This window comes from Diceros bicornis, chromosome 34, assembly GCF_020826845.1.
Source record: "Diceros bicornis minor isolate mBicDic1 chromosome 34, mDicBic1.mat.cur, whole genome shotgun sequence".
Taxonomy (NCBI): Eukaryota; Metazoa; Chordata; class Mammalia; order Perissodactyla; family Rhinocerotidae; genus Diceros; species Diceros bicornis.
Genome location: NC_080773.1, coordinates 13221146 through 13248649, shown reverse-complemented (window position 1 = coordinate 13248649; position 27504 = coordinate 13221146). Strand labels below are relative to the sequence as shown.

Sequence of the window (27504 nt, the reverse complement as noted above, 5' to 3'; positions counted from 1 at the left end):
GCCTGGCTGCCGGGCAAAGCTGTCTGCCCTTGGTGCGTACCTGCTGTGTGAACTCGGCAAGTCTCCTAACCTCTCTGAGTGGCAGCTCCCTCATGTTCAAGGTGGGAAAAAGCACGGTCCCCACTTCAGAGGAGTTGTGAGAATTCACTGCTCTCGTGTGTGGAAAGTCTCCAGGACAGGGAGGTGCCAGGGGGAGAGCCTCGCCATTTTCTCGCTTAGCACTGGCTGTTCCCACTGCTCGGGATGCTGTTCCTCCAGACGTCCTCATGGTTCCCTCCCTCCCTCCTCCAGGTCTTCAATCAGATGTTGCCTTGTCCACCTTTCTTATAGGATGCAATCCCTTCTCTGCACACCCAACTCCATCTCCAGCTTAATCTTTCTCAGAAGCACTTCTTCATAGCTGATGTCATTCATATTTAGTTCATTGCTTTGTTATTGTCCCACCCCGCCCCTGGAGTGTCCACTCCATGAGGGCAGGGAGGGTTGTGGCTCTTGTTCACTGGCCTATAGGAACTACTCAATAAATACACTCTTGACTCAACGATGGACCGATGGACTGAAGGAATGAATGAAGGGATGGGTTGGTCAGAATCGTCTGGCTCCCGTCAAGACCTTAGCTGGACCTGAAATCCTCAGCAGACACTTTCATTCCTGTCTCATATTTTGGCAGGTGGGGGAGGGCCGAGGAGATCTGTCCTTTTCTTTACTCTCTGCTGTCTCCCCCTTACTGACTTCTCTTCCCCCCCACAGAGGCCCTCTCCCTGGTCGTCTCCCCTCCCCTAAGCAGCCTCCGTCTGGGAGCCTCCAGCCCCTTCATGGAAATACTTCCTGGGTGACCCCTCACCATCCCCCCCTCCACATTTAGGCTACCTGCAGAGAGATGAGCCCCCGCCCCATCAGGCACCTATGACCCCTCCTTGTGGGGCCGAAGCTGCCCCAGCCCTGCGGATTGTCCAGCTCAGGCGGTTACTTTCCACAGCAGTTTCCCTTTCCCAGGCTCCCTGGCTCCCCCGGCGCTGCCCTGCTCCTGGCCTCCCCAGCCTGGGGCTTCCCCTGGGGACAGGTACCACCCTCTGGCTGTGCTCTCCTGCATCAGCCCGACTCCCTGTACAGCCCGACCCCCTGTCCGTCCAGGCTAAACACTGCACCATGGAGCTGAGGCAAGAATTATGTCCCAGATGGAGCTGGAAGTTCAGGGGCACAGCTGGGGACAGAGCAGCAGGCTGAGACCCAGAAATGGAGACTGAGGCCAGAGATCAGACAAGACCGAGAGAGAGCCCCAGGCCATGGAGCTGAGGGCAGCCGCTGATCCTCCTTCTGTGAAAGAGGCCCAGGAGTCAGGAATGGAGCCAGGCGAGAGGCCTTATGAGGGTGAAGGACAGCTTCCTGAGTCTCCCCATGTTCCTCCTGCTGCTGGCTGACCTCTGCCCTTGCCCTCTAGGAAGAGTCCTTCTTGCCAAAGCATAACAGGAGCTGCGGCTCCCGCCCCTTCCCCAGGACCTGGCACCTGAAGCAGCTGCAGGTGAGAGGGGAGAGTCAGGCCCCCTGCCCTCACCGGGCGCCGCTCATCTGGCTCCTTAGGCGGCCCCCTCACCTTCTGCTTCTCACTGTCCCGCTCTGCTTGCCCCCCCGCAAGTCCCCCTGACCTCTGCCCTCACCTGGCCACAGTGGCTGTGCCCTCCCACTGTCCCCTGACTTTCCCCATCACCTGTCCCTTCCTCGGTCTCCTCACCTGTTCTCTCCCGTGCACTCTCACCTGTCTCTGTCCCCCTCCTCAGGTGTGGGAGCGCCCCGTGGCCTTGGAGGCGGAGCTGGCCCTGACTCTGAAGGTCCTGGGGACCATGGCTGACTCGTCCCTGGGGGACGTCCTGGACCAGCCCCTTCACACGCTGAGCCACATCCACTCTCAACTCCAAGCCTGTGTGAGTGTTGGGGTGCCCAGGCCGTGTCTGTAGGCTCTGACCACCCACATGTCCCCCCGGTCCCAGGCCCTGCCTCACTCTCCCCCTCCTCTGCCCACAGGTCCCCGCTCAGCCCACAGTGGGCCCCAGGCCCCGGGGCCGCCTCCACCACTGGCTGCACCGGCTCCATGAGGCCCCGAGGAAGGTGAGTGACCGGGGAGTGACCAGTGTCTGGGGGCAACTGGGAGCCCAGAGGATGGGCGGCCGCTGACCCATCCCTCCTCCCCACAGGAGTTCCGTGGCTGCCTGCAAGCCTCTGTCATTTTCAACCTCCTCCGCCTCCTCGCCTAGGGCCCGAAATGTGTAGCTGATGGAGACCTGTGTGTCTGACCCCTGAGACCCACCTGCAACCTGTCCCAGTGTCTGAGATATTGTTTATGCACCAAATACCTCCCCTAGATTATTGCTTCCAGATCCCTATTTGTTTATGAAGACCTCAAAAGAGGTTTATTCTTGTAATTTTTGTGCAATGTGTGAAAATAAATAATTTTGCTTGACATTGACATTGTTTGTATGTGACAGTATAAATGACTGCTCAGCTGCATATGTGACTGTGGTCCTCTGAGTGTGTGTGTACGGGGGAGGAGGGAAACAGGGGAGAGGGGGGAAAGAGAGTAAGAGAAGGAGGAGAGCAGGGGGAGAGGAGAGGGGGAGAGAGGGAGAGAATATCAAGGAAAGAATGAGAAATGAAAGGATCACTAAGGATGCTTTCAGCCACAAGTGATGGAAGATTTCACTGCAAGTGACTTAAACATCACAAGCAGTCATTACACCAAGTAATAAGAGCCCAGATAGGCTGTGGCTGGCTCAGATCAGCAGGACAATGGCCTTATCATGGATATAAGGTCTATATCTGTGAGTATTTCTCATATGTGTCAAACTTGTGTTTGTGGTTCACTCACCTAAACCTCCTGTGCTTCTAAACCTGGGGTGACTATGTCAGGGCAAATCTCTTGGGAGAAATGTGACAGAATTGTCACCAAAAAGTCATTTAAGTTCCACTGTGGACATTATTCTATGTAGACAACTGTGTCATCTGCATACAGTTTTATTTCTTCTTTTCTGATCTATTTGCCTTTTATTTCCTTTTCCTACCATATTGCATTGGATAGGACCGCCGTGCAACGTTGAATAAGAATGGTGAGAGAGAGCGTCTTTGCCTTCTTCCAGATCTTAGGGGGAAAGCATGTCTTTCACCACGAAGTGTAATGTTAGCTGTAGGTCTTTTGTAGATGCTCTTTATCAAGCTGAGGAAGTTCCTCTCCATTCCTATTTTTTCTAAGAGTTTTTTAAAATCATAAATGATTGTTGAAGTTTGGCAAATGCTTTTTCTGCATTGATTGATTTAATTGTGTGATTTTTCTTCTTTAGCCTGTTTTGGTGGGTTATATAGATTAATTTTCAAATATTGAACTAGGCTTGCATCCTTCGAATGAACCCCAGTGGGTCATGGTGTTTACTTCTTTTGATCTATTGCTGAATTCCATGTGCTAATATTTTGTTAAGGATTTTCATGTCTGTATTCATTACTTATTTTGGGGTGAGATCATAAATTTACCTCACTTTTGAAGCCAGTTGAGTTACGGCTTTCTGTTATTTACAGCCGAAAGAATCCTTAACGATATACGTGGACATGAAAGGAGTGTTTCCCTCAAAGTTGAAGAATTCTGGCTGCATGAGATTGCCCTGCCTCCACCATTTCCCAAGACTCTCATTGGTATGAAGCTGCAAAGTGTCCTTATATTCAGTATCCACGGAGGCGGGTGGAAGATGATAATCTGGAACTGCAGTCCAGGGAACCAGGCTCTTCCGCTTACCCCCATCTCTGTGACCGCACTATTTCTTAAAACCTCTGTTTCTTGAAAGTTTCACTCCAGCCCTTTCAAATCTTCCCTGCTTCTTCACGTCCAATACTCCATCACACCCACTCTCTCTCCAAATAGATTACTTTGCCCTCTGCCTCACAGAAGCTGCCAGGTAGAAATTACTCATCATCGGGCCGGCCCATGGCTTAGCGGTTAAGTGCGCGTGCTCCGCTACTGGCAGCCGGGGTTCGGCTCCTGGGCGTGCACCAACGCACGGCTTCTCCGGCCATGCTGAGGCCACGTCCCACATACAGCAACTAGAAAGATGTGCAACTGTGACATACAACTATCTACTGGGGCTTTGGGGAAAAATAAAGAGGCAGATTGACAATAGATGTTAGCTCAGAACCAGTCTTCCTCAGCAAAAAGAGGAGGATTAGCATGGATGTTAGCTCAGGGCTGATCTTCCTCACAACAAAAAAAAAAAAAAAAAGAAAAAAATTACTCATCATCTACACCACTCTCCTACCTGCCCCTACACTTCCCTGTCATCCTGTCATGATGGATGAGCTGCCTTTCTTCCTAACTTGGGCCAGTGCCTCATCCTGGGCCCTCCTATCTCATTCCTCCGTAAATCACCCCTCTCTTATCCTCTATCTTTCAAACCTTCCTTTCTACAAGTACCTGCCCATCAGCAGCCTCCCCCTTTATGAAATCCCTTTCTTAATCCGTACTCTTCTCTCCAACTGTTTCTCCATCTCTGTCTTCCATGGGCTCCATTTCCTTACCTGCTCCAGTCTCCACAGCCTCTACAGTTGGCTTCTGCCCCCAGAGCTCCACTCAATACCAACAATCTCTTTATAGCTAAATCCTGCAGTTGCTTCTCCAGTTCTCACCCCGGAAGACCTCTCAGCAGCCTCTGACCCACTCCTTACCAACTCCGTCCTATCACTCTCTCCCACTTTGACTTTCGTGATGTCACACTCTCCTTGCCTTCCTTCAACTTCTGGCTGCTCCTTCTCAGTCACATTCTCTTTCTCTTTCTTCTTCCCACCTCTTAAACACTCAGGCTTCTGGGGCTCCTGTCCTGGACTCTCATCTCTCTTCCGTCTTTACACTCTCTCTGGGGTCATCTCGTATATCCCTGTGGATTCACAAACCTTCTCACTGATTACTCTTGTGTCAGTCCGCTTAGGCTGAGTTACGCTGTAGTAACAAATGACCCTCAAATTTCAGTGGCTTAGAACAAGAAAGGTTTATTGCTCACTCATGCAACATGTCCATCTTGGGCAGGCTGAGTCTCAGCTCCTCACTGGGATCCAGGATGAGGATTCAGCCCTACCTGGGATACTGCTGGTCTTAGAGCAGAGAGATCAGAGTACATGGTGGACTATGCACTGGTTCTTAGAGCTTCTATTCAGAAATGAAATGCACTGCTTTCCTTCCACCTCCATTTCATTGGCCCAAACAAGTGACATAGCCAAGCCTGAGATCAATAGGACTGAGATTTATAATTTCTCCGAGAAATGGATTCCTCACTTTGGAAGAGAAGAAGATATTTTGAATGATAAGGCAGCCTAACACATCCCACGTTAATATCTCCAACTCTGATTTCAAGGACAAGGGCAAATTAGCTTTATTGTTGTGCATAGAAACCAGCTCAAGTTCAGATCCAAACTGGACCACCTGATAAGCCGATAGCTTCAAAGATTCTGATCCTAAATGTTCCCTCGCCATCTCTGAACAGTGGTCCATAGAAAGGGATCGGCCAGTGGAAACCCAGGTAAGAAGAGCTAGTCTACAGTGCTGAGAAGGCAACACCTCGGGGCTGCTCTCCATGGTTCTGAACACCACTATCTGCTAGAGCAGCGTGGTTTCTTTCATCCCCAGGACCCTGGTGGATGCCTGTTAACTTCTTCAGCACTTATGGATTTATTTATTTATTTATTTATTTATTTATTTATTTATTTATTTATTGGTGAGGAAAATTAGCCCTGAGCTAACATGTGTTGCCAATCTTCCTCTTTTTGCTTGAGAAAGATTGCTGCTGAGCTGACATCTGTGCCCATCTGCCTCTATTCTGTATGTGGGACACCACCACAGCATGGCTTGATGAGCGGTGTGTAGGTCTGCACCCGGGATCTGAACCCGCAAACCCCAGGCCACCAAAAGCAGAGCATGCAAACCTAACCATTACACTACCAGGCCGGCCCAAGGGATTTTTTTAAATGAAATATTGTCACATCACATATGGTTGTAGAACAAATAGAACTAGACTATTGTGTATAAAATGCAAATATGTTTAGTAGGAGTTTTTTTCCCTTAAATAATGGAGAATCCCAACTCAACTTGCTTAAACAATCAGGAATGTGTAATCTCATATAACAAGAAGCCTGAAGGTAGGATAGATCAGGAGCTGGATAATTCAGGAAATCACACTAATGTTATCAATAATCCAGATCCTTCTCATCTTTCAGCCTTGCCATGTTCAGCCTCATCCTCAAGTTAGATCATCTCATGGTCACAAGGTGGTTGCCATAGTTCCAGACATTACATCCTCTGGTCAATGTCCACAGGAGGAAAAGGGACAGCATCTTACCATGTATCTTTCTTATCACTGAGAAAACCTTTCCCAGGAGCCCCCTAGCAGACTTCCCTTCAAGCCCACACTAACACCCTATTAAAAATTGCAAACCCCCCAGTGCTCCTGATATCCCTTACCCTGCTCTACTTTTTCCCCCATAGCCACATCTTCTTCTAATAAACCATAAATTTGCTTGTTTATGATGTTGCTGTTTACTACCTGTCTCTCTCTACTAGAATATGAGCTCCCCCTGGGCAGAGATTCTTGTCTGTTCTGTTCACCTCTGTGTCCCCAGCGCCCAAAACGGGCACATAGTAGGTGCTCAGTCATAGTTATTGAAAGAATGAACGACTGTCACATTGGCCAGCACTGTGTCACAGGCCTCAGCCTAAATGATTCACTGGCAAGGGACATGAGACAACTATGGTTGGCTCAGACCCAAGACGGTCCACTTTGTGGAATGGGGTTGGGACCCACTTCCCCTGAAGGCTCAGACCACAGCAAAGAGGGTAAATTTCTGATCAAACTGAGATTCTTTGAGGCTCCCATAATCTATCACAGCCCTCCAGTACCTATTGTCTCCTGTCTCCTTAAACCTCCAACTCCTCTCCCCCATCCTCACTCTCATGGATGGCTTTGCTTCTTCCACTGAAAACATAAAGGCAATCAATTTCTATCTCATATGCTCCCACTACCACACCTACTTACCTACCAGCGTCTGGGCCTTGAAACTCTGTCATCCTCCTTTCCACTTCCAGCTTCTCCACTTGGACCCTAAATCCCATCCCGTTCTCACCCAAGGACACTCTCCACAATTCTCTCCCACTCATCCTGCATCATCAGTTTTGTCTGTGTAGTCCTATAATTTCTATTATGTAAAGAAATTCTATCTCAACCCACATCACCTCCGGCTACTACCCCATTTCTCTGCCTTCCTGTATTAGGGTTCCCCAGAGAAACAGAACCAACAGTATAGTACAGTATAGCATAGATAGAGATAGATAGATATAGATATAGATAATATAGATATAGATATGGATATATAGAGAGATTTATTATGAGGAATTGACTCTTACAACATTGGAGGCTGAGAAGACCCAAGACCTTCAGTTGGTGAGCTGAGACCCTGGATAGCCCACGTGTCCCTCCAGTCCAAGTCCAAAGGCCTGAGAACCAGGAAAGCCTGTGGTGTCAGTTCCAGTCCAAAAGTGAGAAAGCTTGAGACCTAAGAAGCGAATGTTTCAATTTGAGTCCAAAGGCCAGAAAACACTGATGTCCCAGCTCAGAGTCAGGCAGGAGAAGTTCCCTCTGATTCAGCCTTTTTCTTCTATTCAACTGATTGGATGAGGCCCACCCACATCAGGGGGAGCAATGTTCTTTACTCAGTTTCTCATCCAGAAGCACCCTCAGAGACACACCCAAAATAATGTTTGACCACATGACTGGCCACCTCGTGACCCAATAAAGTGAACGCATGAAACTGACCATCACACTCCTTTTCCAGGGAGTCCATTTGTCCAAAGAGTTGTCTGCATCACTGTCTCCACTTCCTCTTCCCTGTCTCTTTTGATGTGTTCCAATAAGGCTTCACCCCAACCACTCCGCAGACTCAGCTCCTGTCCAGACCACCAGTGACCTATGTGTTGCTAAACCCAACGGTCGCTTCTCTGTCCACTCTTTCCTGATCTTTCAGCAATAGTTGACGTGGTGATCATCCACATTCTTCACTGGCTCCCACTTGCCTGGTTTTCCTCCTCTCTCTCCGGTGGCTCCTGCTCAGTCTCCTTTGTTCATTCTTCTTCTCCTCTCCCACTCCTAGACATTGGGATATACCAGGGCTCGTCCCAGCCCTTATCTCTCATCCATCTGTGATGGATTTATTTATTCTCATGGCTTAGAACCCCCCCCTCCCCGTGGTCATGGCTCCAGTGGCAGATTGAATTCTTGGTGCAAATTTTCCCCCTCCCTGAACCCATACCCTTGTCATGGCCTAGCTGAAGGCAGAGTTTACTTCCCTGACCCCTGATTTTGGACCCAGCCATGAGCCTTTGTTTAGCCAATGATATCTTTGTCCAGAAGTGACAACGTGCTGGTTCTCAGTCTCAGCCTTACGAGGGCTCATGGGTTTCGCTTGCCCTCCTGGACTTTGGCCACAGCGATGAGAAGAGCCCCCCAACTGAACCCAGTGGCATTAGCCAACCCCAGAGGTCAAGAGAGCCACCCCTGGCTCATCTGCTGATGCCTGGGCTAAGTAAGTAATTACTGTTGTGCTTTCGAGATTTTTGTAGTTGTTTATTACGCAGCACAAACTGACTGATACAACTCCCAAACTTAGACCTCACCCCTGAGCTCCAGGCTTATACATCAAACTGACTCCTGACAATTCATTTGGCTGTCTAATTGGTTCCTCAAATTTATCATGTCTTGCTCTCTCCATCCTAAACCTGTTCCTTCTATAACCTTACTCATCCCAGTAAACAGCAGCTCGGTATTTCCAGATGCCCAGGCAAAAACCCTGGATCACCCTTGGCTCCTCTCTTTTCTGTCATCTTCCACGTCCATTTAGCAAGTCCTGTTGACTCTGCTTGTGAGTATATGCTGAATCTGACCATTCTCACTCCTCCAGTGTCTCCACCTTGGTCCTGTCTGCACTCTCCCACCTGGACCATGGCGCAGCCTCCTCCCTGGGTTCCCCACTCATGCCCTGAACCCCCAGTCTGTTCCCCACGTGCAACCAGAGGGACTTTGTGGACACCTGAGTCAGGTCACGTCCCTCCTCTGCTGGGAGCCCTCTCCTGGCTCCACCTCACTCAAAGTAAAGGGCAAAGTCCCTATACAAGGCCCTATACGACCTGCCCCCCTGACCTCTCTGACCCCATCCCTTCCCCTCTCCTCCTACCTCTCTCACTCTGGCCACACAAACTCCTTGCCATTCCTCAGATCTTCCTTTGCACAGGCTGTTCACTCTGCCTGGAATGCTCTCCCCCCAGGATTGCCCTGGCTCCCTCCTTCCCCTCCTCAAGTCTTTGCTCAGATTCTTCTTCATGAGGCTGCCCTGGTCACGCCATTCAAAATTGCTTCCACCCTACTCCATCCTCCCTGCCTGCTTCACTTCTCTCCATAGCCCCCATGTCCTGCTGTGTGGCATTCAATCATTTCCTTTATTTTATTTTGTTTATTGCTTGCCTCCCCAACTGGAAGGTCATCTCCATAAGGGCGGCATTTTTTGTCTACTTTGTGAAGTCACTTATCTCCCCTCAAAATGTGAGTGGTATGACGTGTTCTTTCCGGACCAAAGCTTTAAGGGCCAGTGCCCACTGTGCCTGCTTTTTCCTGTGACCAGAGACTGGCAATGACCCAGGTCTTGGCTGCTGTCACCCCGGGTGAGGACAATGACAAGCAGAGCCCCAAACTGACCTGCGACAAGCACATGGGGTGAGAAGGAAATGAGCCTGTGCAGGTGTGACCCCCGGGGTCTATTTGTTGCTGCAGCAAAACGCAGCCCGTCTTGACTGACAGGCTCATTGTCACCGTCCCATCGAGTGTCTCTGAGAGTAAATGAGAGCACGTGTGTAAGGCCCCTGGCAGGGGAGCCGGCACACAGTCAGGGCTCAAGAAGTGGTAGCTATTATTGGTATTAGTTTCAATGCTACTGTTAATTTTGAGTGTATTGACACCAGTCAGTCTAATCCATCCCTTGCCTTCTAGAAGTTCCCTCCCCCAGCTCCCCATAATCACTCTTTTTTGTTGAGATAATAATTGACATATAACATAGTTATATAGTTTCGGGTGTACAACATAATTATTCGATATCTGTATATATTGTGAAATGACCACCAAATCAGTCTAGTTAACATCTGTCACCACATATTGTTACAAAATTTTTTTCTTGTGATGAGAACTTTTAAGATCTACTCTCTGAGCAACTTTCAAATATGCTATACAGTATTATTAACTATAGTCTCCGTGCTGTACGTTACATCCCCGGGACTTATTTATCTTATAACTGGAAGTTTGTACCTTTTGACCCCCTACACCCATTTCACCTGCCCCCCACTCCTGGCCTCTGGCAACCACCAATCTGTTCTCTGTTTCTTTTTTTTTTTTTTTTGTGAGGAAGATCAGCCCTGAGTTAACATCCATGCTAATCCTCCTCTTTTTGCTGGGGAAGACTGGCTCTGAGCTAACATCTATTGTCAATCCTCCTCCTTTTTTTTCCTCCCCAAAGCCCCAGTAGATAGTTGTATGTCATAGCTGCACATCCTTCTAGTTGCTGTATGTGGGACGCAGCCTCAGCATGGCCGGAGAAGCGGTGCGTTGGTGCGCGCCCGGGATCTGAACCCTGGGCCGCCAGTAGCGGAGCGCGCGCACTTAACTGCTAAGCCACGGGGCCGGCCCTGTTCTCTGTTTCTATGAGTTCGTTTTGGGTTTTTGTTTTTTTTATATTCTACATATACGTGAGATCATATGGTATTTGTCTTTCTCTGACTTATTTCACTTAGCATAATGCCCTCAAGGTCCATCATCTTGTCACAAATGGTGAGATTTCCTCCTTTGTTATGGCTGAATAATATTCCACTGTGTATATATACTACATTTTCTTTATCTATCGATGGAAACTGAGGTTGCTTCCATGTCTTGTAAATAATGGTACAATGAACATGTGGGTGTAGATATCTTTTTGAGTGACTGTTTTCATTTTCTTTGGATAAATACTCAGAAGTAGAATTGCCAGACCCATAATCATTTTCGTTCCCTGCAAGACTTCAGTCAACTTTCGATTTCTCAAGGAATCTCCTACCCCAGTCACATCTCCTAGGGAATATGGGAGTTTTTAGGGCAAAGTCACTGTATTCATTTCCTATGGCTGCTGTGACAAATCACCACAAACTTAGTGCCTGACAACCACACAAATGTGTTCTCTTATGGTTCTGGAGGTCAGAAGGCCAGCATGCATCTTCAAGGACTAAAATCAAGGTGTCGGTTGGGCTGATTCCTTAGGGAGAACCCAGGAAAGAATTTGTTTCCTTGCCGTTTTCAACTTCTAGTGGCCGCCTGTGTTCCTGGGCTTATGGCCCTTCCTCTAGCTTCAGAGAACATCACTCCAATCTCTCCTCCGTCTCCTCTGTCGTCAGCTCTCCTTCTGCCTCCCTCTTAGAAGGACACGTGTTTCCATTTAGGGCCCACCCAGATAATCCAGGACAATTGCCCCGTCTCGAGATCCTTAACTCAATCGCATCTGTAAAGTCGATTCGCCAAATAAGGTCACATTCACAGGTTCCAGGATTAGGACCTGGAGATCCTTGGATGCCGTTATCAGCCTACCACAGTCAGCCCTCTCTCTACCCTACCCGGGTGTGGAAAGGCTGGATTCCCCCTTTTTTTTTTTCCTGGATATCCATGTCCTATCTCTGTCATCCCTCAACCTGCCTCTTACCCAAGCTTTGTGACAATACCTCAATATCTGTTCTCCCTTCAGTAATAGGAACCTTGATTTTTCACCAAGTCAAGACTCAGCTTCTTGCGACATCGTGTGCCTGCCTGTAGCTAAGGTGACAGCAGGGTGAAGACAGAGTATCGCAGCATTTCTGGGAAGGGATCTTAAAGGGTGAGGCACTCCTTTCTTCTTCCCTTACTCCTTCCCATTCTCCACCTGTTGTCCGAGATGTGGATGTGAAGGAGGGAGCTCAAGCAACCTCTTGGACCATGAAGAGGAAGCCACATATGGATGATGGGGCAACAATATAAAAAGAGCTTGGGCCTTGACATTGGAGCCCCAAACAGCTTGAGTAGCCACCTTTCTTCATATAAGAGAGAAGAATACTTCTCATTTGTAAAACCAAATGTTAATTTCTGGTAGACAGAATAATGGCCTCCCAAAGATGTCCGTGTCCTAATCCCCAGTCCCCGGGGATATGTTATGTCACGTGGCAAGAGGAAGTTAAGGCTGCAGAGGGAATAAAGGCTGCTAGTCAGCTGACCTTAAAATAAGGAAATTATCCTGGCTTATCTGGGTGAGTCCAGTGTAATCACTAAGATCTTTTAAAGTGGAAGAGGGAGCAGAAGAGGAGGCCAGAGTCAGAGAGAGATTTGAAGATGCTGTGTTGCTGGCTTTGAAGAAGAAAGGGGCCATGGGCCAAGGAATGCAAACAGCCTCTAGAAACTAGAAAATTCCAGGAAATGGGTTCTCCCCTAGAGCCTCCAAAAGGAATGCAGGCCTGCTGGCACCTTGATTTTAGTCCACTGAGACCCATTTTGGATTTCTGATCTCCAGAGCTGTCAGATAAGAAATCTGCGTTGTTTTATTTATTTATTTTTCGGGGGTGGGGGGTGGGGATTGGCCCAGCACTAACATCTGTTGATATCTTCTTCTTTTTTTTTTCTTTTTTCTCCCAAAGCCCCAGTACATAGTTGTGTATCATAGTTGTAGAGTGGTAGCTCTTCTATATGGGACACTGCCTCAGCATGGCTCGATGAGCAGTGAGTAGGTCTGCACCCGGATCCTAGCCGGAGAACCCCGGGCCGCAGAAGCAGAGTACGAGAACTTAACAACTACGCTGGCCCTATGTTGTTTTAAACCACTACGTTTGTAATCGTTTGTTATGGCAGCAATAGAAAACCAATGCATAATTGATCCAGGCTTCTTCCCCTGAATCTTTGTCTTTAAGGCCCCTGATTAATAATAATAATCAAAACCAACATCAACATTACTACTTAACATACTGAGCACTTCCCGTGTGCCTGACACAGTCTCAGCCTGCTACTTTTATTGTCTTATGTAAGCCACACACACAGTCCCACCACGGATGTGCAAAGCCTTAAATACAAATGTGAGAAAACAAAAAAGGCTGAAAATTCACCAGCTAAACATCTATCTCACATGTTAGGATGAGAACAGCACACACAATAAACTCAAAGAAAGCAGAATGGAAGAAAGAATAAAAACCAAATGCACAATAGAAACTAACGCTATTTATTATTATTAACGAAAGAAGATAAAATCAAAGAAAAAACAAATATACAATAGAGAAGGTCTAGAGAGCTAAATGTTGGTTACCATCAGTAAGTTGAAAAGACTAATAAAACTGTTGCCATTATATCTTTTTTTGTGTGTGTGAGGAAGATCAGCCCTGAGCTAACATCCATGCTAATCCTCCTCTTTTTGCTGAGGAAGACTGGCCCTGAGCTAACATCGATTGCCAATCCTCCTCCTTTTCTTTCCCCAAAGCCCCAGTAGATAGTTGTATGTCATAGTTGCACATCCTTCTATCCTTCTAGTTGCTGTATGTGGGACGTGGCCTCAGCATGGCCGGAGAAGCCGTGCCTCAGTGAGCGCCCGGGGTTCCAAACCCGGGCCGCCAGCAGCGGAGCTCGCACTTAAGCGCTAAGCCACGGGGCGGCCCGCAATTATATCTTAAAACTGATTTTTTTTTTTTTTTTTTGGTGAGGAGATCAGCCCTGTGCTAACATCTGCCAATCCTCTTCATTTTTGCTGAGGAAGACTGGCCCTGGGCTAACATCCGTGCCTATCTTCCTCCACTTTATATGGGATGCAGCCACAGCATGGCCTGCCAAGCAGTGCGTCAGTGCGTGCGTGGGATCCGAACCAGTGAACCCCGGGCCGCTGCAGCGGAGCGCACGCACTTAACCGCTTGCACCACTGGGTAGGCCCCCAAAACTGATTTTTTAAAAAGAGAGAATGTACCAATGACCAACATAAGCAATAAGAGAGGAGACGTCTCTTAGAAGCCTCAGAGCGGTAACTAGCTTTTATGTGTATTATCCCCACTTCACAGAGGAGGAAGCTGAAATTGACAGAGGTTGAGTAACTTGCCCAAGTTCACGCAGCATGTAAGTGGCAGAGTCGGGATTTGAACCAGGGGTCCAGCCCGCCAGATCCAGCGTGATGAACCTCTGTGCTATGGCGCCACCTTGCGGGTGCTTCCAGCCTCCCCTAACCCGCTCGGCGGCCAGCGAAACCCGGCCGCCTCCGACGGCTCAGTTTAGGGTTTCCACCGTCCCCGCCGCAGGCACACCTGGGTCACAGCTGTTCCAACCACCAGGAGTTTCACACTCAGCTTCCTCCACAGGCTTCCCTCTGAAATTTCACTGGAGTTTCTTTTTCCGTCTCAACCACTCCCCTGCTGTGCCCCCTGGCCCTGCTCACGTCTGAATTCCTGCCACGCCCTGCTGGTGGCAGGTTCCCTACTGAGAGCTGCATTCTTGCTGTATTCCTGGCGGCACCTGGGAGCTTGTAGGAAAAGCAGAACCTAAATCTTACCCCAGACCTGCTGAATAGGGATCTGGATCTTAAGAAGACCCTCCCTGCCCCACCCCCAAGAGATCTTGGGCACAGTGAAGTTGAAGGCCCCCTAGACCACAAGGGGCCCGTGGGACCCAGGGAGCTTCGAGACAACCTGGGGCAGGTGTATCTGAGAAACCCGTCTTCAGCCATGACCCGAAGCTAGGTGATGACTAATCTTCGGTCTCTGTTGGAGAAAATTCAGGTTCATTCCGGGCATTGGGGTTCTAGGCACTGTCTTCTGAGACCACCTGGGACCTGAAGAGATGTCCCTTTTTCTTTTGCTCACGAATTTTTTTTAATCACGAAAACTATATGAAATAAGCTTTACAGGCGCTGAGCAAATTGAGGTATCAATACAGAAAATTCTAGATGCCATAAACATCCAGTGCCATATGAAGCCTTAGAAGACCACAGTCTTAACCAAGTGGTTCTCAACCCCAGTGTGCATCAGAATCACTAGGAGAGCGAGTTAAAACTCAGATTGTCAGCCCCACCCCTGGAATTTTTGATTCATAGAATGGCAGGCGGTGGGGCTGAGAATTGGCATTTCTAGTAAGTTCCCAGAGGATGCTGATGCTGTTGGTCCAGGGACCACACTTTGTGAACCACCGTTTCCAAACCACAGTTATTCCTGCTTTGGATGGTCATATGAGCCCTTAAGAATTATATAGAAATAATCCCATCCAGTAACTTATCTTCGCAGAGGTATAATGAGTTCTGATGATCCAGTGTGAACTTAAATGCTGATCTGAATATTTTCTCATATTATGCAACAGATTTAGCATTTTCACTTAAATTATGTGCCACCTATACCGTCGTCTGTGTTCAGGTACTGCCTTGACACAAATACTCTCTTTTTTCTTCTAGTGTCAATTTCATATGTATACCAATCTCCTTTTTTATGGTCTGGTGAAAAATGTCGAATCAAGGTTGTGAGATCTGAAAGGAGGATTTGTTTCTTACTCTATGAATCAAAATATATCAGTGGATAGTTAAAGAAAAACACCCTTGCTATTCTTCCTACTGCATTCCCAGAGTCCTTTGCAATGCCCTGTTATAACTCTTCTCACATTGTGTTTGAATTATTGATTTCCCGTCCAATTTTCTCAAGGGCTTGTGGCTTCCTCAAGGGCAAGACATACTTCCATTTGAAGAAACAAAATAGGTAGTAAGGAGATGTTTATTTTCTTGCTGCTTGTCCAGTTTGTGTTAATAAACAGTAAGGAAGTTGTTTCTGGGTGAAGATGCCTGTGGATGCTCATGTGGGCATGTCAGATATGTGTATAAGGTTTTGCAGATTTTTTTTTCTTTTTCGTTTTTTTTTTTTTTTTTTTTTGGTGAGGAATATTAGCCTTGAGCTAACACCTGTTGCCAATCCTCCTCTTTTTGCTGAGGAAGATTGGCCCTTGGCTAACATCCGTGCCCATCTTCCTCCACTTTATATGTGGGACGCCGCCACAGCATGGCGTGATAAACGGTTTGTTGGTCCAGGCCCGGGAAGCGAACCTGCGAACCTGGGCCACTGAAGCGAAACTTGCAAATTTAACCGCTACGACATCGGGCCAGCCCCTAGGGTTTTGCACTTTTGAGATTTCATGGGGTGTAGGGTGGGCATGGTTGAGGGCTGGGGGCTTGTGGGTGGTGGGGGGGTGTGATTCTGTTGGGGGGGCATTGTCTGGGATTGTGTATCAAGCATGTTTCTACACTCAATGAGTGCAGTTCTCTAGAATTCACCAATGAGAACCAGTGGCCTTCAGTGGCTGACTGTGAAGGCGTGTCCCTACCCCTGCCCGTGTGTGTCCCTGGGTTGCGATGCTGTGCCCACGCCCTGGGTCTCCGTGGGTTGTCTTTGACGCTGGCTGTGTGGGTCCTGTGTTCTGTCTGCGGGTCTGCCTCCCTCTTAGAGTCTCCTCGCTCTCCCACGTTGCCATCCGGGTCTGAAGCTCAGGGCCCTCCTGGCTGAATGGGGCTGTAGGCGACTGTGCCCATCTGTGCCACACTTCCCTGGCTCCGTTCCTGAGTCCAGGGCCCTGGCGGAGCTGGGAGTGGGGGGCTCTGGGAGGTCAAGTTAGCAGCTGGAGATTAGATTTCATGGGATAATGAGAGGAGCGGAGGGAGAAGATCCAGCTCTGGTCTGGGGCAGGGCCAGGCCAGGGTCCAGGGTCTCAGAGTGATGATAAGAACAGTCATAATAGCTCCCGTTTATGGAGCACCTACCACGTGCAGCCACTGTGCTTGGAGCTATATAGATTTATATTTACACTATTGTATTTATTCAATATTATATATTAAGTATTTATATTATATTTATAAATAACAATTGTGTGAATTATTCCTAAGGTTTATGAATAATATTTTATTATATTAGTTATAAACTATTAGTAATTTTTTTATTATCATTTTCTATTATCCCACTGAAAGTAGGAGGAAACTGAAGCTCAGAGGTGAGTTCACTTGCCCAAGGTCACTCAGCAGGGGGACAGAGTCAAAATTTGAACCCACTTCCAACTGTTTCCAGCCTTTGGCTCTTAACCACTGCATCCCTCTGTCCAAGGGGTAAGACAGCATCAGTGGGGGGGCCAGTAGAGCATAGGGTTAGCTGAGCAGCTGTGGATAAGAGCAAGTTGTTGGTGTTGTGTTGTGCTGGTTTACGTTTATTGCGGCCTTACTAGGTGCAGGCACCACGCCCAGGGCTTTCATAATAACAATGACGGCAAATGCTCTACAGCACCGAGCAAGGGCCCTACTGTGTGTGCTGTTAGTGAAGCCGGTACCTGAGGGTTACTGTAAATATTCAGTAAGAACATGATTACCCTTCAACCTTGTTCCCAACACAGACACAGATGAAAAGAAGTTAATCTTGTTAATTTGCTGTTTTCTCGTTTAACCTGAGGGATAACTCAAGGTCACAAGGATTTATGAGATTGTTTTGCAGAAGAAAAAAGAATGCCTGTAAGGAAGTTACGACCAGATAACCAGCCCCCAGCTGCCGTTGACGCCCAGAAGTCTGACTGCCCCGGTGCTTATCTGGAGTGAAAGAAATATGGACTTCCCCTTTGTTTCTCCAAAACCCCTCCTGCCAAGCCCTTTAGCTCTATAAAGACACCCCCCTCGGGCTTTTTTCACTTGTTAAGATGGATTTCAAAGAACGTATCCTCCTGCCTTCTCCTTTTGGCCAATTGGAATAAACCTTTCTCCATCTCCAAGTACCATTGACTCAGGGATTGGCTCACTTCACATGGGCACATGAATTTGAGATTAAGAGGTTCGGTACCACCATGTGCCTTCATTCATTTACTCCTCACACCAGCATTCTGAGGTGGATACCGTCATTGTTTCCGTGAGGCCCTGAGGTGAACTCATGGCAAAGGCTCATGAGGAAGCTGGGATTTGGCACCAGTCGGCCTGGCTCCTAGGCTGTTCCTTTAACCCCTGCACTTTCTATTATCCCTTGTAATCTCCACCACAACACTTAGTGTAGGAAGAAATACCACCCATTTTACAGATGAGGAAACTGAGGCCTAGACTTGGACTCACCCACAGAGCCACAGACTTGAACCATTGTCTGTCTGATCAGCTCATCCACACTCTTGACCCTGTTCTCTTCTGGCAGGAGGCCAGAGATTCCAAAGAACCTGTGAAGGGCCTTGGCCAGGCTCCCAGGTGCCCGGGGCCCTGTCCTCCCCTGAAGTCCCAGCTCCCTCCCCTTCCTGTGCCGCTTCTTAATTTTTCCCTTGACATGTGTCATTTCTGCTTGGTGATCGGTGAGCACTCATTGTATGTTACAAGAATTTCCTATTTTTCCCCAGGTTAGGTTTTTGTTTATGTGTTTGTTGCTATACAAAAGGTTTAAGTTTTATACAGTTCAACAGGTTTTATACAGATCCTCTGTTTATTTCAGAGATTCAAAATTTCCAAACTTGGTTAAGAAAATCTGGCTCCTGGGGAGTGGGAGTCTGGGGGGGGGCGGGGGGCAGCCTCCTCTTCTCTCCTGCTCCCCCTCCTAGGCTTCTCCTTCTTGGAGTGGGGGGGTTGTTTGATGTCTTCTTGTTAATTTGTAAGCACTCTTTATATATTATAGTTATTAACTCTATGCCGTTCCAAGTGTTGCAAAGTTTCCCCCAAGCCTTTTGTACATTGCCTTGCAACATTTTTTAAGTATTATGCAAATATGTTTATCTCATGTTTCACAGATTCTGGGTTTCCAACCCTGGTTAGGAAGATCTCCCACTCCTCAGGGGGGATGGGGGAGGGGAGCGCTCTCCCCATCTCCTCCCCGCCTCTCTCTTTCCCTCCAGGGCCCCTTTCTCCTTATCTCCAGCTTCTACTTTCCCAAGGTCCTGCCTCTAGGCAAGGCGACCCACCCAGCCTGGAGGTGCAGCCCCCCTCTATCCTATAAGCCTCTGCTTATTTGGAATTGGGGTTCCACTCCTTGCCAATTTTTAAGCGTTCTTCCTACCTATAGCTATTAACCCTATGCCATCCTCTGTATTGCAAGCGACTGGTCCTCAAGTCTTGTAATTGGCTTTCTTTATAATGCTGTTTGCCACATAAAATCTTAAGGTAAATTTTATACAAATATGTCCATCTTGTATTCATCCTTGTGGGTTTCCTTGGTTAGGAAGGTCTCCCTGCTCCTGGAGGAGGGGGCGCCCTCGCCTTCCCTCTCGAGTCCTTAGCTCGCAGCTTCTCGGTTCCCACGGGTCAGGCGCGTAAGAGCGCGGGGGCGCGGCCCCGCAGTGTCGCCATGTCCCCGCTGTGCCCGCTGCTGCTGGCCGTGGTCCTGGCGGCCGTCTCCGGCGTCCGAGGCGCCTGCCCGGTGCCCGGCGACCTCAAGAGCGCAGACGAGACGCGCGCGTGCGCCAACCTCTATGACGAGAGCGACCCCGGCTACGAGCACTGCTGCGCGGGCGCCCCCCTGCCCTTCCTGCCCTCCGGCTGGGCGAACACGGCCTCCTCGCCTGTGGCGGCCCAGCGCCGCGAGCTCACCACGTGGTCCCAACGCCGCACGGCCGGCAAGACGCGCGAGGTCTCCGCCGACGCCTACCCGCGCCTGGAGGACCGCCCGGCTCCTCGGCCACTGGTCCGGCTCCATCTCCGCGCTCTGCTGCAGGGGCCCGCCCGCCCGGCCGCGCGCCAGGCTGCAGCTCCGGACCCAGCACCCAGGCCTCAGGGCTCGTCCAGACCCCTGAGTCCCTGACCCAAATTGGGAGTCCTGGTTAGTCCTGGAGGTCCCCCTTCTCCTCGCCCGCACCCCCTCCCCCAAGTCCGTGCTCCTTGGATCTCTCAGACCCAACTCTGGGATTCCCACGCTCAGAAGCTGACCCAACCCCCCAGCCTCCATTCTGGGAACACCCTCTGGAACCCTCCTGAACCCCACACCTGCCTACCCACCCATAGCTGCACTTCCCAAGGAGGGCCCACCAACTCTGGAGTGGCCAAACGTAGCTTGGGGATGGGGAGACATAAACCCCCTCCCCTTGGAGCCCCCAGAACCTAAGCCGGTCCTTCCAGCCTTCCCCCTCCCCCCACCACCCCAGATTATCAGATCCCAGTGCTCCCATACTCATCTCGGGATCTTCCAGACTCTAAATCGGACCCAGATCTTAAGACCCCAGACCCAGTTCTAGGAACAGCCTATCTAGCTCTCATGCTCCCCACCCACCTAGACCCTCTGGATCAGCCTCAGCCAGGGGAAACCAGTCTCAGAGCCCTTGTTAAGATTCTGGCGCCCCCAGGGGCCGCCCGGTGGCATAGTGGTTAAGTGCGTGGGCTCTGCTGCTGGCAGCCCAGCCAGGGTTCGGATCCCGGGCACGCACCGATGCACCGCTTGTCAGGCCATGCTGTGGTGGTGTCCCATATAAAAAGTGGAGGAAGATGGGCACAGATGTTAGCCCAGGGCCAGTCTTCCTCAACAAAAAGAGGAGGATTGGCATGGATGTTAGCTCAGGGCTGGTGTTCCTCACAAAAAAAAAAAAAAGGTTCTGGAGCCCCAGACCCAACTTTGGAGGCCCCTGAGCCCACCCTGCACTCACGGATCCGCTCACAGACCCTGGGACCCTAGATCTAGCCTTAGTGCCCTCCAAAACCACCCCCTCCCCAGCTCTCTTTCCGAAGAGCGCCAAGAGTCCCCAGCCCCAAACTCCTGGGCCAGGATACCCAGCTCCTGAACTTGGAGCGCAGCCCCTGCCCCCAACCCCTCTCAGGCTTCTAGAACCCTCCACACCCTGGATCTCTGAGTCCTGGCACCCCCTGGTGATCAGTTTTGATTCTGTTGCAGGTGCTACTGATGCCCTGGAGGGGCCTCATCTCCACCCCCCAACAGCCTGCTGAGCCCCTCCCCCAGCCCTGTCCCTGGGGTCTGCTCCAGGCCCCAAGACCCAGGAGGAGGGAGCTTCCTGCCCACTCCCCACCCTGCCTTCCTTGCAATACAGCCCTTGTGACGTTGTCCCTGTCTGCCATCTGCTTGTGCTTGGGACCCAAGCCCGCCCAGAACCCGGGCGGGATGGGGGAGACGGCAGGGCGGTCAGGCCTGGGTCAGCCCCTACCTGGGACAATGCTGGGGATGGGGACACACCCATGGATCCTGACGTGGATTTAGGCGTGCACGAAGACACACACCCGCAGGACATGTGTGTGACACACAGTGCTACCAATGGCTGATGGTCAAACATTGAAATGCTCCCCATACTTTTGGGCAGAGAGCCCTTCCCTGAATATCCCCAGCTGTCCTGGCTTCCAGGGACCTCAGGACACCCTCAGGAATCATGTGTGGGACCATAGGAGGCCTTCAAGGACTGGTCCCAGGGTCTGTGTGGGATCTGGCCAGAGCTCAGGACTTAAGGGTCGTTAAATACTTTCATTCCCCTTCCCCCAACACATGAGGACACTTTAGCTCAAATTTGCATATTTCTGCAAATTCAAATTTGCATTCTGTCCCCCCACCCCCAGGGAGGAGAGCCCTTGATGGATACCTGGGTTTGGGAGTTCTGGAGGAAGAAGAGAAGAAAAATGAGAAGTCTCAGGGGGAGGAGGTATGGGGTCAGCTCGGGGGGCAGGGGATGACAACTCGGGGTTGCAGGGAGGAGGGGAATTTGGGGAGACTCTAAGAGTTAAGAGATATGGGAGAAGAGGTAAGTAGAGATGCTAACAGGCCATAAGTTGGAGACATGTGAAGAGATCAGAGGTCAAGGGAGGTGCGAAAGTTTGGGGGGTCGTGAGGTGCCAGAGAAGCAAGGATTAGGGGATGTGTGAGTGGGATATGAACTGAGTGGTGTTCTAAGGAGCAAATGGCAGGGAACTACTCAGCACCCTTGGGCACATGTATGTATTCATTCAATCAACAAACATTTATTGAGCACTTACTATCTGTCAAACACTGACTCAAGAATAAGTGGCCTCTGCCCTCAGAGAGCTCGGAGAGTGCAGGGGAAATGCCAAACAGTCAGACACTCAAGGATGTGGGAAGGTGTCAAATGTGGGTATGTGGGGAGAAGCCAAGGGCCAGGCAGGAGTGAGGGGTCTAGGAGGTGGTAAGTGGTCAAGAGAAGCTGAGGGGTCATGAAGGCATTAAGCAGCAGGGAGGTGCTAAGGGAACATGGTGGAGCTAAAGGGCCTAGGAGGTGTTAAGGGTTAGGGATTTCTAAGGATCAGGGAGGTGCTATGGGGTCAGAGATATGCTAAGAGGTCAGAAGTGATCAGGGAACAAGGAGGTGCTAAGGGGTCAGGGAGGGGCTAAGGACAGAGATGCTAAGGGGCCATGGATGTGCTAAGGGTCAGGGAGGTGCTAAGGGGTCAGGGATGTGCTAAGGACCAGGGAAGTGCTAAGGGTCATGGAGGTGCTAAGAGTCAGGGAGGTGCTAAGGACAGAGATGCTAAGGGGTCAGGGATGTGCTAAGGGTCAGTGAGGTGCTAAGGGCCAGGGAAATGCTAAGGGTCAGTGAGGTGCTAAGGGCCAGGGAAGTGCTAAGGGTTAGAGAGGTGCTAAGGGTCAGGGAGGTGCTAAGGACAGAGATGCTAAGGGGTCAGGGATGTGCTAAGGGCCAGTGAGGTGCTAAGGGCTGGGGAAGTGCTAAGGGTCAGGGAGGTGCTAAGGACAGAGATCTAAGGGGTGATGGATGTGCTAAGGGTCAGGGAGGTGCTAAGGGCCAGGGAAGTGCTAAGGGTCAGGGAGGTGCTAAGGACAGAGATGCTAAGGGGTCAGGGAAGTGCTAAGGGCCAGTGAGGTGCTAAGGGTCAGGGAGGTGCTAAGGGTCAGGGAGGTGCTAAGGACAGAGATGCTAAGGGGTCAGGGATGTGCTAAGGGCCAGTGAGGTGCTAAGGGCTGGGGAAGTGCTAAGGGTCAGGGAAGTGCTAAGGACAGAGACGCTAAGGGGTCAGGGAAGTGCCAAGGACCAGTGAGGTGCTAAGGGTCAGGGAGGTGCTAAGGGTCAGGGAGGTGTCAAGGGGTGGGCAAATGAGACAAGGGGTCAGAACAGGCCCGGCGTCAGCCAGTCACTCCTTGAGCTGCACAGACACAGAGGAATCGGTCACCCTGGTCCGCCGCAGCCCGCCAGGCTCCATCCGGTTCTTGGTCTTGTGCAGGAAGTGGACGAAGCGCACGCCGGGGCCGTACTGGCGGAATACATGGGACACCTGGGGCAGCACCGTGTTAGGAAGAAGTGATTATTAGGGACCCATGAACCCGGCTCTCCTCCCTTCTCCCTGTGAGGTCTCAAGACATGAACACCCATCTGGGGCCGGGGGACGGAGCAGCAAGTCTCACCTGGACCCAGCGGCCAGGGGGGCCCCTCCCAGAGGTCCGGGGGGCCACGTGGTGCTGCGCGATGACCGTGCGGCGGTCAGCTGCCAGCAGCCAGACGTGCAGCTCATAGACACACACGTCCAGCCGGCTGTCCTCGTACCTGGGGCGGGAGGGGTCCAGGCCTTCAGCTGCCACTGCAGCCCCAACATCCCGGCTCCCATGGCCATTCAACACACACTGGCACCCACTCTGTGCGCCTGGGCTGGGTGGTGCTGGCAGCACAGTAGTGACTGAGACAGCCCTGTGCCCTTCCCTCATGGGACTCATAGTCGGGGGGAGGGCAGACCTGTCAGCAGGCGGTGACGACCGGGAATGGTCAGGGCGGGGATGGGGGAAGTCCAGGGCACTGGAGCATCATGCATCTGACCTAGCTGGGGGCAGTCAGGGAAAGCGTCCTGGTGGAGCCATGTGTGACTGACCCCTGAAGGATGCGGAAGGACGTGTCTGGAGAACAGAGGGCGGCAGGCAGCCAAGGAGGAAGGAACAGCCTTGGGCCTGGCAGATTTCAAAAACTAAGAGACTCAGAGAGAAGGGGGCGGAGAGCGGGCAGGGCAGAGGCACGTACCAGTCCATGACAGTGATGTCTGGCTGCTCGTCATCAAGCAGCTCCTCCCACAGGCCCTGGGCCAGGAGATCCACACACTGCTGCTTCACCGTCCAGCTGGGAGAGAGGGGAGGTGGGCTCTGGGACCTGGGGGACTCTTGGGCGTCTCCCAGGTCGGCCTGACCCCAGGCAGCAGGAAACCCCATCACAGCACTCACTCAGCCCCTTACAGTCTCAGCTCCCATGGGCTCCTCTGAGGGAGATGCTTTCTGAACCTCGTGTTGCAGATGAGGAAACCAAGGCTCAAGCAGGGAAGTGACTTGCCCAGGTCGAGCAGCAAAGACATGGCAAAGCTGGGATTCCAATCTGAGTCCCTGAGTTATGCCATCTCGCCCGCCGTGCAGAAGCAGGGCCAGGTTTAATGGAGGATAGATGGCGGCCTGGGTGACCTGCCCCTCCCAGGGAAAGAGGTTGAGAATAGGAACAATATTGGCTCCTATTTATTGAACACCTACTATGTGCAAGCCAGACCTAGCCAGACCCTATGCCTTGTGTTGTACGAGCATTCTCTCCTATGACTAACCCTGTTGACAGAGCAGGAGACCGAGGCCCAGAGAGGCCAAGACAGTTTCCCCAGGTCACACAGCGGGGAATCAAATGCCGGCCACACGGGTCCTGGGCACTCACCTAACGTTCTGCTGGAGCTGCTCAGTCCTGATGGACCACCCGCGGAAGTTGCCTAGCCGGTGGAGGAGCAAAGAGTTAGAGCCTGCCCATTCTCCAGGCCCACCCCCTTCCTCCGGGACAACCACCAAGAGCTTACCCAGAGTCTCCAGGGGCTGCTGGGTGGGACCAGTAGAGGGTGCTGGTTCATAAATGTTGATGCCTGGAATTGAGCAGGTAAAGGGAGCCTCAGGCTGGCGGAAGCTGCCCCCTTCCGCATACTCCCCCTCCCTACCCCCCGGGCTCCAGCGGAAGGGCCAGGCGGGACCAGCCTAGCAGGGACGAGTCAGTCGGGGTCGGGGAGAGCCCTGAGAATGTCCTGGGGGAGGGGGACAACGGCAGAGGGGGAGGGCGTTGTGGTGACACCGAGACAGAGGGACAAAGAGAGGCACCAAGAGAAAAAGACACAGACTATAGGCAGAGGGAGAGAGAGAGACTGAGACACAGGGTGACAAAGAGACACAGGGAGAGAGAAGCACACATGACATAGAAAGAGACAGAGAGAGAGAGATGGAGATGCAGGTGGGACAAAGAGATGCAAGGAGACACACAGAAGCACAAAACAGAGGAAGAGACAGAGAAGGATGGAGAGAAAGAGGGACAAAGAGACAGAGATATAGAAACAAGGTAGGGAGACAAGGAAACAGACGGAAAGAAGAAGAGACAGACGGTCTGAGTGAAGGACTCTGGGAAGAAGACGGAGACCGGGCGGCCTCCCGGCACCTTCGGGGTTGGGCGAGCGCAGCAGGTTGCGGTAGAGCGGCCGCCGCAGGTAGAGCAGCTTCCAGGTGAGGCGCGGGGGCAGCTCCAGTCTCCCGCCCAGCGACCCCCACTCCTGCAGCAGCAGCTGCCGGGCGAACGCCTCGGTCGGCGGCTCGGCCGAGGGGAGCCCGGGGGTCTCGGGGGCCGCGGGCGACGGCGGCGACGGCGGCGGGGGCGGCGACGGGGGCTCCTGGGGGCTCGCGGGCTCCTCGGCCTCCATCCCGCCCCCGAGCGCGTGTGCGTCCCGCACCTCCTCCATCCGCCGGGTCTGGGCGACTGTCCCGGCTCCTCCGCGGGGCCCGGGGTTAACTGGGGGCGGACGGGGCGGGGCGCTCCAGCCGGCAGTCAAGAGAGGGGTGTGTTGGGGGGAGGATCTGGGCTCCCAGGCCCTCCTCCCTCAGACCCAGTCCAAGTCCTCTCCTCCTCCCTCAGACCCGGGGGTCTAGATCCCCAGCCCCTCCTCCCTCAAACCCGGGAGTCTGGGCCCCCAGCCCCTCCTCCCTCAGACCCGGGAGTCTGGGCCCCCAACCCCTCCTCCCTCAGACCCGGGAGTCCGGGCCCCCAGCCCCTCGTCCCTCAGACCCGGGAGTCCATCTCCCAGCGCCTCCTCCCTCAGACCCAGGAGTCCGGGCCCGTCCCTCTCTCAGAAAGCAGGAGTCCAGGTCCCAAACCCTCCTCAGTTTCCCAAACCTCCTGCCCCAGTTTCCCCAGGGCCAGGCCGAGGACCCAGGGACCTCGGGAGGGGGTGTGACAGATGAGCTAATGCCAGGGCTCCGTGCTCTCTAATGAGGCCCATCCACCTCCTTAAGACCAACATGACAGGATTAAGAGGTTGATTAGTGAAGACCCCCTCTGCAGCAGGGGCGGTGGGGGTAGGAGGGGGTCCCGCCTCTGCTGCTTCCTCCTTTGCCCCCACCTGGGACACACCCTCGGGACCCTGACATTCCCTGTTCTGGAAACCAAGGTGGGCGGTGGAGGGCAGAGAGAGACCGGGAGCCGGAGATGGGGAGTCCTAGAGATGGGGGACCCCAGGGAGACACTGAGGTAGCAGCAGAGGAGGACACAATAAGCCCACCTGGGTTTTCAGGGTGCCTGCACCCTTTCCTGGGGCTGGGGCAGGGACACAGGCTGCCGAGGCCGCCTCCCTCTGAGGTCACGGGGAGGTTGGAGTGAGGGACGGGGGCAGGAGGTCAGGGCGCGGAAGAAGTGTGGTGGCGGAGGAACCTGTAGGGCCACATCTCACAGCCGCCCAGGCAAGCACGGGCACAGAGTTCCACACGGATCACCAGGACCGACCGCCACGGTGAGGGCTTCTGCCTGCTGGGTGCTGTTCTGAGTGCTTCCGTGTTCATTTCATCCTCTAATGACGGTAAGGAGGCAGGTGTTACTGTTATTGGAATTTTCTAGGTAAAGGAAAGATAACAGCAAACGCATGTGGAGGCCTGGTCCCACCCCGCCCCAGATCACCCCGCATGCTTCCACGGGCGCTCCCTGGCCCAGATTCCTGCACGATGCTGACAGACACGCGCTCCCAACCATCTGAGCTGAGCTCACGCCCGAATGGTGATGCTCGTGTAGTTGAGGGCTGCCCATGTGCCCGGCATTGTTCTCAGTTCGTTAGTGGAGTAATTAATTCAATCGCCACGTCCACCCTAGGAAATACATGCTATTGTTAAACCCATTTTGCAGATGAGGCACAGAGAGGTCTAGTAACTCCTCAAAGGTTGCACAGCTGGTATGTGGTGAGTTGGACATGCAGAGTCTCAGATGAGATACACAGGGACACAGACTCAGATCCCCCCAGGGAGAAACAGCAGCTCACATAGGAGCAGACAGGAGGTAATCCTTACATTTATTGAGTGTCTTTAACGCATTGAACCCCACAGCAACCCCGGGAGGTGGGAACGGGTAATAGTACCTCCACTCACAGATCAGGGAGCTGAGGCAAGAGAGGGGGAGTGAGCTGACCTGGGAAAATTGGGAATCAGCCAGGGGCCTGGGGCGCAGGGAGGGCCCA

The 27504-nt window shown here is 51.8% G+C and overlaps 2 protein-coding genes and 1 pseudogene across 2 annotated transcripts; 2 read left to right on the top strand and 1 right to left on the bottom strand.

Moving 5' to 3' along the window:
- Nucleotides 1-543: 543 nt before the first annotated feature.
- Nucleotides 544-2291, top strand: LOC131397967 (interferon lambda-3-like; annotated as a pseudogene).
- Nucleotides 2292-19402: 17111 nt separating this feature from the next.
- SYCN (syncollin) lies at nucleotides 19403-19847 on the top strand. Its single transcript, XM_058531059.1, is given in 2 exon segments — nucleotides 19403-19716; nucleotides 19718-19847. Coding segments are annotated over 2 exon segments (444 nt in total).
- Nucleotides 19848-23029: 3182 nt separating this feature from the next.
- NCCRP1 (NCCRP1, F-box associated domain containing) lies at nucleotides 23030-25785 on the bottom strand. Its single transcript, XM_058529292.1, has 6 exons — nucleotides 25449-25785; nucleotides 24826-24888; nucleotides 24690-24741; nucleotides 24024-24119; nucleotides 23420-23558; nucleotides 23030-23289 (listed from the first exon to the last, which is right to left on the bottom strand). Exons 1-6 carry the CDS (start codon nucleotides 25744-25746, stop codon nucleotides 23149-23151), a joined length of 789 nt encoding a protein of 262 aa, XP_058385275.1. The 5' UTR covers nucleotides 25747-25785; the 3' UTR covers nucleotides 23030-23148.
- Between the last annotated feature and the right edge of the window lie 1719 nt (nucleotides 25786-27504).